Genomic DNA, 14,999 nt, shown 5'->3' with positions numbered 1-14,999 from the left:
TCACCCCCGCTGGAGCAGGGCCCCAGGACCGAGGACAGCGACAGGTTTGGAAAAAAAAAAAAAAAATGTTTTCTTTTGAACTTTGCGTCCCGCCGGCTCTCCCTTACGTTCGGCTCTGTCTCGGGGTCCCTCGGGGTGGGGTCGCCGATTGCCGGGGGGGGGTAAATTTTAATTTTAATTTTACTTTGATTTCTTCTCGCGCCGCGATCGCGCGAATGCCTCGGGGATCGATTTGTCGGGCCTGCGGCTCGGCGCGCGCGCGCTTTTCTAGGGAGGACCCGTGTTCCTCTTGCGTCCGGGAGGTATAGGTCCTTCTGGGAGGCCGCGGAGCAGCCGTTCTCGGCCCGTTTGTTCGCTGCCGCGCAGCAGTGCAGCAGCAGTCAAGCCTCCGGAGTTTCCTGCCCAGCGCGGGAGTGGCGGCCATTTTAGGCCCCGCCCGCGAAATCGCGCGGGAGACGGCAGGGGATGCCGGCCCTCTTCCCGCGTTTTCCCTGCAGCAGGGGCCGATGGGGAGGGGGATGTCTCGGGGAACCGGGTCCCCTGAGGCTACAAGTGTAGATGAGAGTTTGTCGGGCTCCGGGGAGTTTTCTGAGGTTTTTTTATTTTGCGCTGCGGTTGCGCAAACTCCCCCACTATAAAAGCCGCGAGCGCAGTCATCCAGAAGCGGCCAGGGGAGCGTCTCGGTCCGGTCCTCCGAAGAAGGGGTCCAAGGGCCCCACGGATTTGCTCCACGCTCCACCCAAAGGGAAGCGGCCTCTCAGGGGGGTCCCGCAGGACTCTGACAGCGACAGCGACTCCATGTCAGAGGAAGGTGAGGATTACTCGGAAGTGCCTCCGTCGGGGACCCAAGGGCCGACAGGAGATGATCCCACTCAGCCCTCCGCGGGCAAAGGGGCGCAGGCCGTGAAAGGGGCCGACCCTAAGGTGGTCCATCTTTTCGCAGGGAAGAACTGCCCCACTTATTCCCGCCAGGCTCCAAGAGCTGGGGATAGCTGCGCCGCCGGTGGTAGCCCGACAGGAAGCCCATATGGACCCGGTACTGTGGGGTTTTCATGGGCCCAGCAGTGGCATTTCCTTTTCTTTTTCGTCTACGGATATCCTGTTTTGGGAATGGGATACACTGGACTTATGCCTCAAGGTCAGTAAGGCTAGGGATAAGCTCTATCCGCTCCCTGAAGATGGTTTAGATCTCCTCCGGTTCCCAACGGTGGATGCGACGGTCTCCGCGGTGACGAAGAGGGCGAGGATCCCGGTCACGGGGGGCTACTGCTCTCCGAGACATACAGGCCTGGAAGCTGAAGGTGCAGCTCAAAGAGATTTGAGGTCTCAGCTTTGGGAGTCCAGCCCGCCATCTGTGCCAACTTCATCATGCGGGCCAGTCTGCGCTGGGAGCCGGTTTGTCAGGCCACCGCGGATCTATCTGCAGAGGAGTCATCACAGACGGATCGTTTGGCGGCGGCGATCGCGTACGGGGCGGAGGCGTTACATGCTCTTCTTCGCACTTCGGCGCGAGCCATGGTGCCTTCCGTCTCGGCGTGCCGTCGTTTGTGGCCGCGCACTCGGGCGGCGGATGCGCTGCCGTTCAAGGGCAAGCTGTTCTTCGGCAAGGAGTTCGATGATTTGATGCTGTCTCTTGGGGAGAACAGGGCTTAAGGTGGCCTGAGGGCAGGTCCAGAGCTCGGTCCGTATTCGTTGGGCGGTCCCGTTTTCGGGGAAACGGGAGGTCGCGTCCTCACGGGAGGTCGCGTCCTCAGAGGTCTGCAGGGTCTTCCTACAGGTCGGTCTCCTCCCGCTCCTCTCAGCGGCTGCAGTCCTTTCGGGGGAATCGGTTCCGGGGACAGGGAGGTACCCCGTCAGGAACAGGGCCCAAAGCTTCGCAATAAGATACGGCCGGCCCATCCCTCGCTTCAACCTCAAGCCGTTGTTACAAACATCGGGGCGAGGTTGACGTTATTCTTCGGGGAATGGGCCAAGGTAGCGACGGATCCGTGGGTCCTCGACGTGATTCGACACGGCTACACGTTAGATTTTGCTCGAACTCCATCCGACGTGTCCCTGGTCTCGCCCTGCAAGTGTCTGGAGAAGAGGGCAGCAGTGCTGGGCACCCTTCGACGCTTGGGGAGCCTGGGGGCTATTGCCCCGTACCTCCCGGTCAGCATGGCAAGGGCCGTTACTTCGTTTATTTCATCGTGTCTAAGTAAGACGGCACGTCAAGGCCTATCTCGGATTTGACGGGCGTAGACCGATGTCTTCGCGTTCCTCCCTTCAGAATGGCAACGATTCGCTCGCGGATTGCCTCGGTACGTCCAGGCGAATTCCTGGCCTCTCTGGATCTTACGGAAGCGTGCCTCCATTTCGGTATCCAGCAATCGTTCCACCGTTTTCTCAGGTTCTGCATCATGGGAAAGCATTACCAGTTCCGGACGCCTCCGTTCAGTCTTGCTACGGCTCCTCAGACCTTCACAAAGTTGATGGTGATGGTGGCAGCGCAGCTCCGCCGGGAAGGTTCCTGGCTCATCCCTATTCGGACGATTGGTTGTTTGGAGCCAAGTCCGAGACCCAGTGCCGTCTGGTAGTGACCAGGGTCTTACAGCTCTGGCAGTCGCTGGACTGGGTCGTTAACTTCAAAAAGGGTTGACTGGTACCCCCCAGTCCGTGGAATACCTTGGAGCTTTATTCGACACAAAACAGGGCAAGGTGTTCCTAGCCCAGGACCGGATATGCAAGCTTCAGTATCGGGTGAGGCAGTTATTGTCTCTTCGACTACCAGTCCTCGTGGCTATCCCGCTGGAAGCCGGTGTCAGAGGAGTTTCATCTGCTACTTCTTCTCACGTCTCACACGAGATCCAGCCTGTCCTGGTGGTGTGTCCCTGCTAGTCCCCAGCTGGACGGTGGTGGCCACGGATTCCAGTTTTCCAGCTGGGGAGCGGTTTGCCTCGGCAAGTCCGAACAAGGCCGGTGGTCGGGGACGCGAGCGCATTGGTCCATCAACCGGCCAGAGACCAGAGCGGCTCATCTGGCGCTGCCGTCCTGTCTGCCGTTGGTTCGGGGAACGGCGGTCCGAGTGTTGTCGGACATTGCGACCACCGTGGCCTACATCAATTGCCAAGGCGGGACACGAAGCCCACTGGTGATGGCGGTGGCTCGGCTCTTGCTGAGTTGGGCCGAGAAACATTTCAGCAACATCGCAGCGGCTCACATCGCCGGAGTCGACGGCATCCCGGCGAATTTTCTCAGTCGTCCTCACCAGGACACCGGAGAGGGGGAGCTGGCAGACGACGCTTTTCTTCTCATCTGTGAGAAGTGGAGGATGCCCCATATGAATCTGATGGCCGCTTACCACAACGCGAAGGCCCCACGATTTCTACAGCCGACGTCAATTGTGTAGAGCCGAGGGTGTCACGACGGTTCTGTTGCTGTAGGTGTTTCCCGTGGCCGATGATAGGCGAACTCCTTCGGCGCTTAGGGTTGCACCCGTCCAACGTGGTCATGGTAGCACCGGAGTGGTCGCGGCGCCCGTGGTTCACGGACCTCATGCAGTTGTAGGTGGAGGCCCCCCCTCCGTCTCCAGGGGTTTCCGGAGCTCCTCCGTCAGGGCCCCGTCTGGTTGGAGGATGCGGATCACTTCTGTCTCGCGGCATGGCTTTTGAGAGGTATCGCTTGAAGCAAAAAGGCTACTCGGCCGCAGTGGTTGCCACGTTGCTGCAATCTAGGAAGCAGTCTACGTCTCTGGCTTCTGTTCGAGTCTGGGTAGTTTTGGAGGAATGGTGCGTGGAGCGGGGTCTGGATCCCACTTCCGCTGCTATTTCCGATATTTTGGCTTTTCTCCAGGCTGGGCTGGCCAAAGGCTTAGCGTGCAGTTCCCTTCGGGTCCCAGTCGCGGTGCTTGGTTGTTTGCGTGGTAAGGTCCGGGGAGTGTCCCTGGCTCTCCATCCGGATATCTCCCGTTTTCTTCGGGGGGCGAAACACCTCCGTCCTTTGTGGCTCCCTTGTCCGTCTTGGAACCTCAACTGGGTGCTCTCGGCCTTATGCTCAGTTCCGTTTGAACCCCTAAAGCGTTCTACGCTCAAGGACCTTACGTTGAAGACTGTCTTCCTGGTAGCGATTGCGTCGGCTCGCCGGGTGTCCGAGTTGCAGACCCTGTCCTGTAGGGAGCCCTTCTTGCGCATTTCCGATTCGGGGGTTTCCTTGCGGACAGTACCCTCTTTTCTGCCTACGGTCGTGTCGGTTTTTCATTTGAATCAATCGTTTGGGCTTCCCGCTTTTCGCGGTTGGGGACTCTTCAGACCCGAAATCGAGAGAATTGAGAAAACTGGATGTGCGGAGGTCCCTTCTTCGCTATCTAGAAGTCACTAATTCTTTTCGGTTGACGGATCACCTGTTTGTGTTGACCTCGGGTCCGACGAAAGGTTCTGCGGCGTCCCGCACGACGATCGCCCGTTGGCTCAAGGAGGCCATTGGTTCCGCGTACATTATGCGGGGTAAATCTTCGCCGGTGGGTCTTCGGGCTCATTCGACGCGATCTCATGCTGCGTCCTGGGCGGGATCTTCTCAGGTGTCGCCTCCAGAGATTTGTAGGGCGGCTACCTGGAAATCATTGCATACCTTCAGTAAACATTACCGGTTGGATGTTCGGGCTACTGATGCTGGGGGTTTTGGTGAGAGGGTACTCCGAGCGGGACTCTCTGCTTCCCACCCTAGGTAAGTTAGCTCTGGTACATCCCAGGTGTCCTGGACTGATCCTGGTACGTACAGGGAAAGGAAAATTAGTTTCTTACCTGATAATTTTCGTTCCTGTAGTACCAAGGATCAGTCCAGGATCCCGCCCGCAGCGCTGTGCTATAGTAACGGAGAGTCCGCTCATTGTTGTTTTTCACTACGCTGACCCCTTGTTATTCGCTCTCCCGGTTAGGGAGTCTGGTTCCTGTAGGGGTGTTGGAAATATTTCCGTTTATTTAACAAGTTTGTATAGTTAGCTATGGTTGCCTTATGGCTTTTCTACTTTGACATTACGTATGACTGAGGGGCTGTGACCGGCACAGGGGCATATATGGCTCCGCCCACAAGTTTTAGTCTGTCTCCATCTACTGGTGCGGAGTCACAACCCAGGTGTCCTGGACTGATCCTTGGTACTACAGGAACGAAAATTATCAGGTAAGAAACTAATTTTCCTTTAGAGCCTGATTTCCAGCTCTGCTCTTAGCACTCTGCTATACTGCCATCTCGGAGTTATGATAACTATTAAGAATAGCGGAAGGAAGCAATATTTAGATTTACCACTTGTGGTGCATTGGACAAAATTTAGTGAACTGATTGGGAGGATTCAAGCACCTGAAGAGAAATGTTCTGCAATTTCTCAAGGAGCAGAAAATAAGATTGCAAGAATATGATAGAATGTTAAAGCTTCCTAGCATGGTGAAAAAAAACCCTCTTTGTCCCCACAGGCCTATGATTCAAGAAAAGATGAAGGTTCTTGGCCAGGCTGGCCTGTCGGAAACAAATTTCTCAGAAACTGCAGAATCGACTGATTTCTTCTGTAAGGTAATGGATGCAAACAGCCCTCGTCCTCACTGGGCTGGGCATTACCGGCAGCTCTAACCTCTGCTACAGGAGTTTTGCCTTGAGCCATTAATCCCAAAAGGCTTTAGTTTAGTGACTTATTCAGAGGCGTAGTTAATACTGGGAGCAATAGCATGGCTCCTGGAGCCGCAGAATCTGCACATTAACATTTTCTTAAACTAGTAAACTAGTGTTAATGTCATTTTTTTAAATAAAAGTGGAAATTGACAGGTAGTTAATTCTGTTTCTGTTCTTTATGCACTGGTGATGGTGCAACTAAAAATCTCACAGTATCTGTCGTGCTTGAAGACTTCTAGATTTCACCAAACTTTGGCTATATCGAAAGGAAACATCCAACAGTTTATTTGTCATAAATACACACACAATCGCTGCCTCACCTCCCACTCTGTCCATTTAGTCTTTCAGCATGTGTTTGCTACATAGGAACAAGTGGTCACTATGTCAATAAACCTTGAAAAACTAGCACACATTCCCTCTCTCGCTGACTTGTGTTCTGCTCCAGTTTGAAATTTAGATTTCTAGTAGCCATTTTGGTGCTGGAGAAAACTGGGCACCCTGGTCTTCAGAGCTAATATAGTATATAACCCTAACATTGGATAATTCTTATCTCAGTCTACTAAAGTGTTACCTGGAAGCACTCTTAACCCGCCATTGGACGTGCGTTTTCCCTTACCCCTTATTCAGTAAGGGGCTGAAAACGCGCGTCCAATCCCCCAAACCGAATAGCGCCCGCAACATGCAAATGCATGTTGAGGACCCTATTAGGTATTCCCGCGCGATTCAGAAAACAAAATGTGCAGCCAAACCGCACATTTTGCTTTCAGAAATTAGCACCTTCCCAAAGGTCGGCGCTAATTTCTTCGGGCACCGGGAAAGTGCACAGAAAAGCAGTAAAAACTGCTTTTCTGTGCACCCTCCGACTTAATACCATGGCGATATTGTCAGAGGTCCAGAAACTTTCCAAAAGTAAAAAAAAAATAAAAAAAATTTGAAGTCGTCCCGCGGCTGTTGGGTCAAAAACCGGACGCTCAATTTTGCTGGCGTCCGGTTTCCGAGCCCGTGGCTGTCAGCGGGCTCGAGAACCAACGCCGGCAAAATTGAGCGTCGGCTGTCAAACCCGCTGACAGCCGCCACTCCGGTCCAAAAGGAGGCGCTAGGGACGCACTAGTGTCCCTAGCGCCTCCTTTTACCTGGTTTACCGCCGGGCCTAATTAGCATACTGAATCGCATGCACAGATCGCCCACTCTCCCGCGGACTTTACTGAATCGGCCCGTTTGTCTAGCTCCTTCACACCTCAGACTGCCTGTTTTCTCTTGGGCAGCGTGGTGAGGAAGGATCCACACCAGTTGAGCATTGTTGCCAGGGATAGTTCCCATAATTTCAGATGGGTTCATTTGCCCCGCAGGATCCAAAGCAGAAGGCCATCTATGACCTGTTCCAGAGGTCATTCTCAGAAGATGGAGATGAAATGGACGAGGCCTTGCTGCTGGAGGCGTGCCAGGAGATGGAGCAGACGAATGCCACCCCCAGCACGGTCAGCACTTCCTCAGCAAGTCCCTGCAAAAAGAGGCGCATCGATGACTACTTCAGCAGTCAATGATTGGGTGGCGTGTCAGTGTGATCAAATGGCTTCTATTCAATCACTGTAATTTATAGATGTTTTATTTTGAGTATGTGTAAATAAAAACTGTGTTAAAGAGAGATCTCTGCTTACAGTAGTTATCGGTGTAAGACATCTAGAGGAATAAATAGAAGCCAGAAGTGTTAAGCACTCGGGGCAAATTCTCAGACCTGTTCCCAGCAACTCCCAACTGGTCAGGTTTTCATGATATCCAATGAATATGCATGAGACCATGTCTGAATTGTATGCAGATTCATCTCATGTATATTGATTGTGGATATCCTGAAAACCAGACTGGCCTGGGGTCTGTGACTGGCCTGTTAAGGGAATAGATATGAACAAGCTGGCTAGAGTTCTCCCAAATCAGCCAGAAGCGCTGCTCCTTTGGTAAAGTCCCTGGATGGCAGCCAAAAGGTTGTAAGCTCAAATTCTGAGATCCCCATTAGGAAAAATAAGCTGTGAAATTTTCAGTGTCCCTGGTCTGAATGGTTCAGAACTACTATTCTCCTAGGACAAGCAGGATATTAGTCCTCACATATGGGTGACATCATCAGATGGAGCCTGGCACGGAAAACTTCTGTCAAAGTTTCTAGAAACTTTCACTGGCACACTGAGCATACCACACTGAGCATGCCACTATCTATGCATCCACGCGGGGTCTGTTTTCAGTCTCTTCTTTTCCGCAGAGCTACTGCCTTGTGGTGGTGGAGCTCTTGCTCTTTTTTGTGGAAAAAGTTCCACAAAGTACGTTTTTTGCTCTGCACTGAGTCTCTCTTTGGCTCCCCGTGTGTTTTTCTCGTTAGTCAGTGAGTTTTTTCCTCTCCTTCAGTGGCCACCGGCTGTCATGCCCTTGCGATCTTCTGTGTGCCTCATGGCGGCATTGGACTTCCGTCTGTGCCCCTGGACTATGTCCTTAATGGATCCTCACGATATGTGGGGCCACCCTTGACTCTAGAATGAATTTCAAAAAGTTCATTAACGCTACAACCAAAGAATGTTTCTTTAAGCTTCAGGTCCTGAAGCAGCTAAGACCGCTCTTACACTTCCAGGATTTCCATTCAGTGCTTCAAGCCATTCTGTTTTCAAAGATCGACTATTGTAACGCTCTATACTCGGTCTCCCAGCTTCTACTACTAAACCTCTACAGATGCTGCAAAACGCAGCGGCCAGGATTCTTACAAACACACGTCGTAAGGACCACATCACACCAATCCTAAAAATCCTACATTGGCTACCCATCCAATACAGAATACTCTTCAAGGCTCTCACCATCATCCACAAATCCGTCTACCAACAGTCCACACTCCAACTCGCCATCCCTCTCGAACTACATACTTCCGCAAGGCCGACTAGAACCACCTACAAAGGCTCGCTCAAGGCCCCCCCCAAAAAATCCTCAGTCCACAACTCTATTCACAAGCGAGCACTTTCAACAGCAGGTCCGCTCCATTGGAATTCGCTTCCCCCAGATACACGCCAAGAACAATGCCATCTCTCCTTCAGAAAGAAACTGAAAACCTGGTTGTTCACACAAGCTTACTGTTGAAGGAACCTCGATCAACCAACATTGACTCTCACCCTTCGATTTCTTCCCTAATCACGCCTCCCCTCCCCTTTCCAGTCCCTGCCCTGACACCCCCCCCCCCCCCCCGCTCACCTCTCCTTGTCTCCTCCTCCCACAGGATATATTATGTTAATAATCACCTAGGATATATCTCTATTTAAGTCTCGCTACTCTATGGTTTTTAGTTGATTATTTTATCACTCTGCAGTTATCGTTTTAAATCTTTCCTGTCTTCCATCTCCCATGTTTTTCGCTCCCTGTTTTTTGTAACTTTACCTTCTACTTAGCTGTTAATTGGTTTCCCCTGTTATATTGTAAACCGGTACGATAAGACCTCGTCTTGAGTATCGGTATAGTAAAAGAATTGAATTAAATAAATAAATAAATAAATGTGCATCCTGTACCTGGGGGCATCATACAATATTTGGGGCTGCGTTCCATGCTTGCGGATGACTCCAAGGACCGTCGGGCCAGGCTGGATAAGATGGAGAAGTTTTTTGGTTCAGGTAAGTCCGACCCTTCCAGCCCAGCATCAATGCCATTGAAGCCCAAGGACAAGGGGGAACCCTTCGTCATCGACTCTTCGGTGGCCACTCCTTCCCAGAGAACTTCGGGGGAGAAAGGCTCCGGGGACTGTTAAATTATCTGTGGGGGTATTTTTGTCCAACAACTCTTCTTGCTGCACTTTCTCTTTTCTTGGTCTTTCAGGTATATAATAAAATCTCGACATTATTGGTAATGTTATTTCTGTGTAGGTCAAAATATTTATAAAATAGCTTTTGATTAAATCTTTTAATGGCATCCATTTTGTTTTTGGAAAGTTCAAAATTCTTAAGTTGTTTTTCCATAGTTGATTTTCCAGAAAATCAATCTTTCCATTAGCATAGGATTCAGATCTTATAAGATTAACTTGTACCTCTTTTATGTTTTTAATTTCTTTGTCCACCGTTTCTAAAGATTTTTCAATCGTTTGGACCTTAATCTCCAAGGAATTAGATTTTTCCATATTCTGCTTCACTACATTTGTTAAGTCAATTATAGCCATATTCATTGTGGTGAGGGCCTTCCAAATCTCTTCAAATGTTATTTTCTCAGGTACTCTTAATGGGTAATTCAGTACTACATGTATTCCTTTTTTCTCACCTCCTTTATCTGGAAGGCCTTCCTTACCCAGCTCATCTAGCCGTATTCCAGCCTCTCCCCCCCTGGAGCCTGAATTTTCAAGGCTCTCCGAAGTAGGCACAGGTTCCATACCTCTTCTCTGGGGGTCCATCAATTTTCCTGGAAGCTGGCTCGGCGATTCCTCTAGCTGCTGTTCCGTCCCCCCTTCCATCAGGGGTTTGTAAGGGAAGGAAGGAGATGTCTGCTCGCCGGGGCTTAAAGATAACTCATCGGCCAAGGTGTGTGGCGTCCACCATCTGCGCCAGCGGCCCCACTCTCCGGCACAATCTGCACACCATGAAACGCTTCCTCGATTCGCGTTTGGCGATAAGGCATTTCAGGCGTTGAGGTCAAAACCTCCCAGATCCTTGCCTTATGTTTAGTGTGCGGCATGAAAAATAGAGAGGAAAAAAGTTCCAGAGGAAAATTTAGGCAAGTTTCAGCAGAAAGAAACGCGGAGCTCAGTCGCTTCCATGCTCATGGTGTGGCAGCCATCTTGGGTCTCTCTGATGCAGCAAGTTCACTTTTCAATCCTTCCTTAATGTCCCACCAAACCATTCCAGAATGGAAGTCACGGAGCAGCCACACACAGGCACCATGAAGGTTTTCCTTTTCCCACAGTAACAAGAAAACTGAGGAAATAAGGGAACCGCAGGTTCTACCGTCTGAATCTGCTGGAGACAGAGAAATATTGAAAGGATGCAAGGTAGGCTCTGTCCTGATAGGATACCCTTTCAGTTTTTCTCTGTCTCCATCTGCTGGACAGGAGGCTCAACCCACGGTCTAGACTGATCCGGGTACGTATAGGGAAAGTAACTCGTTACCAGAAGTGTTCTTTCAGCTTGATTGTATGTCATGACTTGGCTGTATGCTTCAGAGATCAGGGAGAGAATTTCATGTATCTCCAGCAGATGGCAGGCAAGCTGTAACCTGAGGCCTGGTTAGGTCTGATGAAGATAGACATGTAGATGGCTGCTCCTGAAGTGAAAGTTTTGTACTCTTTCCCTCAGTTGAGCACAGCCAATGAATCAGGGGGCTTCTAGTTGTTGCAACAGGGTTTTCCCTGCTATTGTCGCTGGAATTATCTCTCTTCACCCTTCCTCCCCATGCCTTTTCTCTCTTCCGAGATCTTGCCTCCCCTTAAAAAAAAAAAAAAAAAAAGACTTATCAAGACACTCTATTTTTCCTCCCTTCTGAGCCCTGTGGCTGTGCCCAGTTACTGCTTGGTAAAGCTGTGAAAAAAAAACCAAATGGACAGAACAGTTTGCCATCTGAAGTAGGAGAGGTAAGGGAGGAAGCAATGGCGGACAGCACTTGGTAGACTGCAGTGCACGTGGATTGTGCTGTCAAGCACTGGGAGGGAAAGCATCTGTAAATCTTGGGGGGAGAAGAGGAGAGGGCAGCAAATGGAGTCATCTGCTCTGGAAAGGCCGCATTGATGGGGTCGTCTGCAGGCCGTTCCCTCCAAGGCAGCAAGCTTGTCAATAGGAACCATGTTATTTATTTAAATAATTTGTATTCCACTGATCCACAAATCTCAGCCAATTACATTATATACACAGTAAAACATAAATAATAAAACTACCATAAAACATGAAAACAAAAAGGTGTATAAAAGAAACATTATAGAACAGCAATAGACAATCTGAATAAAATTAACTGCTGGTTGACTGCTACTCTGTTAGGGCACCACCTTCTATTCTACAGGTTATGTAGAAAAAGCAAGAGAGAACAGATAAGTCTTTAAAAGTTTCCTGATCCGATGCAGGTCAGCCTCCACCCTAATCTTGGGTAGCTCATTCCAAAGAATAGGCACTCTCTACTGAAAGTCTGATTTCTAGACTCGGATTTTCAGCGGCTATATTGGAACCTCAAGAAGGGAATGGCTCAGAGCAGGGGCCTCCGATGCTGCTTCTGGCATTCTCAAAAGTTGCTTCTCAGAGTGGAGTTGCAAGAGGAGCAGCTCCCATTCTCTGAGGACAAACAAAATGGCAGTCCTCACATATGGGTGATGAAGCCCAGCATGGAACTTTAGATTTCAAAGATTCTAGAAAATGTTAGCATGCTCTACTGAGCACGTGCAGCTGTGGTCACCTCTGTGCCTCCCAAGCAGAACCCTTCAGTCTCTTTTCTTCTCCAGAGACTGTAAGATACGGTTCTTTGCTCTCCTCCACAGCTACTGAGGTGAAAGTTTCTGGAGCTGCAAAAGCTGTTTTATCTAGCAGGGCCCTGCATGTTTCCCTTTCTCCTTTATATTCCTTTTGATGGTTTTTTATTCTTTTTCTTTTCCCTTCTATTGCTTTCTCTCTGCTGGCCACATGGCATGAGAGCTTTGGGCTCAGTGGCACGACAAGGAGAATTCTTTGTGTCATTAAATCTGATGTAGGTATGTCTGCATATCCTGTTAAAAGAAGGGCATCAGAAATATCCTTGCCTTGGAGTGGGTGGGGGTGGGGCAGAGGGGATTGAATAAGTATTAGCTCTTAACTCCATAAGGTGCAGGTAGCGGCTATTGCCTGTATCAGAGACCATTTGATGGGCAGATCTTTATCTGAATGTGACTTGCTTCCTTCAGAAAGTGAAGCATATTCACTGTTCAATAAAATAATCTGTAACTTTCTGGAATCTGAATTTGGTGCTGTCATACCTGGTTGGTCATTTTTGAGCCTCTAAGAGAGTCAATGCTTTTATCTGCTATTTTCTGGTAGCAATCTAATCCGCCTGATGAATTTCGTAGCTGCAGGCTCTATTATTTATGGGTCCCTTTTTTGGGTTCTTCGGACAAGGTGATGTAGATTCTCATATTTCCTTCATTCCTTCCTAGGATGGTTTTGTATTTTTTCATCTTACAAAAGTTGGTATGGCTCCCTTCCTTTCAAAGGGACTCGGGTGAAGAAAAGATACTCAATATCGTCATTTAGATGTTAGGAGGGATCTGCTGTAATTAAAGGCCATTAATAGTTTCATATCCTCGGCATATCATTTCATAACCTCGGCATATCATTTCTTTGGTTTAGTAGTTCTAGGCCTCTGAACACCGCCGGGCTCGCACAATCGGCGCCTCTCCCATCGGGGTAAGAGCCCCTTTGCGCCTCACCCGATCGACTGCCCCAGAGACCCAACCGAACTTCCGACCTCGTAGCCCGTCCCAGACCGCGCCCCCAAGATCATCTAGGCCTATCGGAGGCCAGGCGCAGCTGAGACGGCATTAGCGGACGATGGACACAAGCCCTTTAAATCAGGGCCCTCACCTGCGACGCTTTCTTTCTTGGCCTCCGGACACCACCGGGCTCACACAATCGGCACCTCTCCCATCAGGGTAAGAGCCCCTTCGCGCCACACCCAATCGACTGCCCCGGAGACCCGACCGAGCTTCCAACCTTATGGCCCGTCCCAGACTGCGCCCCCAAGATCATCTAGGCCTATCGGAGGCCAAGCGCAGCTGAGACGGCATTAGTGTACGACGGACAGCAAGCCCTTTAAATCAGGGCCCTCACCTGCGGCGCCGCTCACACGAAGGAGCGCGACCAAAGGGGCCTACCCCTTTGTGCGGCGACTTAAGTGCGCCATGACCTCAACCTCCCCTCCCTACCCCCTGTCTCCCTGTGCTTCACTAAACCGCTCTCACCCCTTCTACACCCCACTCTCCACTACTCCATACCCACTACACCCATACAAAGATGCAAACTTCCCCCATCCTCATCATCAATCATCTCTACTGCAACCAGAAAAAAACATCTACCCCTACCCAACCCCACCAAACAAGATCCCTTATACTCATCATGACCTCCCCCCTTACACAACTCCTTGGACTCACACTCTTCTCACTAACACTCTTCAATGCCCAATCCCTCACATTCTCAGTGACTACCTACTAGACTCGAAGCCAGACATTTGTGCAATAACTGAAACCTGGCTTAAACACACTGACATAGCTTTGACTAACAAATTACTGTTACATCTTTACGATATATTCTCACTACCCAGACAAAAAAAAAGAAGCAGCGGCCTACTATTAGCCGCCAAAAAAGATCTAAGACCAATTCCTCAGACTGCGAAGACCGCCTCTAAACTCGAAATTGGCCTCTTCAAATCAAATCTATTACAAATTTGTCTAATCTACTCCCCCCCCCCCCCCCCAGGGCTACTAGACACTGATGCCCCCCCCTAATAGAATTCATCGCCAAACACATTAACACTGACTCCCCAGCTATTATCATGGGGGACTTTAACCTTCATGTCGACGCAACTCCACTATCCCCCAACTTCGATGCCATACTGGCTTCCTTCAAGACCATGGGATTTAAGCAAATCATTAACAGTCCTACCCATAAAGCTGGCCATACCTTAGATCTTATCTTTATAAACTCCTGCCTGACGCACACTACTCCTCCCACCTGTACCCCAGTCCCTTGATTTGACCATTCGATGATCACCACCAACCTCACGGTAAAGGAAAAACTGACCTCCCCCTCCCCAAGACCACCATCAACATTAGGAAACCCTGCTCCATGGATGTCCTCAGTTCCCACCTCTCTAATGAACTACACAACCTAGACTTTTCTAACAGACTCAGCCCTCTCCTCCTGGTTCAACATTACGAACTCTGTAGCCAACAAAATATGCCCCTTGACAGATAAAGAAATAAACTCGGCCCTTAAGAACAAAAAAAACATGGTTCACGCCCGAATTAAAGAAACTAAAACAGATGCTTAGACACAAAGAACATAAATGGCGTAAGGACCCCTCCCCCAACTCGCTGACTGCTTACAAATCCTCCTTACACAGCTACGGAACTACCATACTCCGAGCAAAAAGATTTCTACGCCCGCAAAATCCACAACTTTCTCTATGATGCGAAGGCCCTGTTCTCATACGTTTCAGAACTTACAAAATCCTCCCCTCCCTCCATCCCTGACGATCAAGCCCAAATATAGTCCAACGAACCTGCAACCTTCTTCCAGAAAAAAATCTTCAACCTCTTAGCCCCTCTCATTTCCTCTAATACCTCGTCCCCACTCCCTTATACCACCTCCATCAACGTGAGAGCCAAACGATTCCTTCAAACTCAC

The 14,999-nt window shown here is 50.0% G+C and overlaps 1 protein-coding gene across 2 annotated transcripts in view; it reads left to right on the top strand.

The window, feature by feature from the left end:
• Positions 1 to 7,284, top strand: part of SMARCAL1 (SWI/SNF related, matrix associated, actin dependent regulator of chromatin, subfamily a like 1) — a 192,129-nt gene extending 184,845 nt beyond the window's left edge. Inside the window, exons 16-17 of one of the 2 annotated variants that reach the window (XM_029605117.1) lie at positions 5,445 to 5,541; positions 6,987 to 7,284. In XM_029605117.1, coding sequence (XP_029460977.1) covers positions 5,445 to 5,541; positions 6,987 to 7,181 — 292 coding nt within the window. In that variant the 3' untranslated portion in view covers positions 7,182 to 7,284. The remainder of the gene's footprint in view (positions 1 to 5,444; positions 5,542 to 6,986) is intronic. The other variant, XM_029605118.1, reaches the window with a different exon arrangement.
• Positions 7,285 to 14,999: the final 7,715 nt, after the last annotated feature.

The sequence above is a fragment of the Rhinatrema bivittatum genome, chromosome 6, assembly GCF_901001135.1.
Source record: "Rhinatrema bivittatum chromosome 6, aRhiBiv1.1, whole genome shotgun sequence".
NCBI classification, from domain to species: Eukaryota; Metazoa; Chordata; class Amphibia; order Gymnophiona; family Rhinatrematidae; genus Rhinatrema; species Rhinatrema bivittatum.
This window is presented reverse-complemented; position numbering and strand designations above follow the sequence as displayed.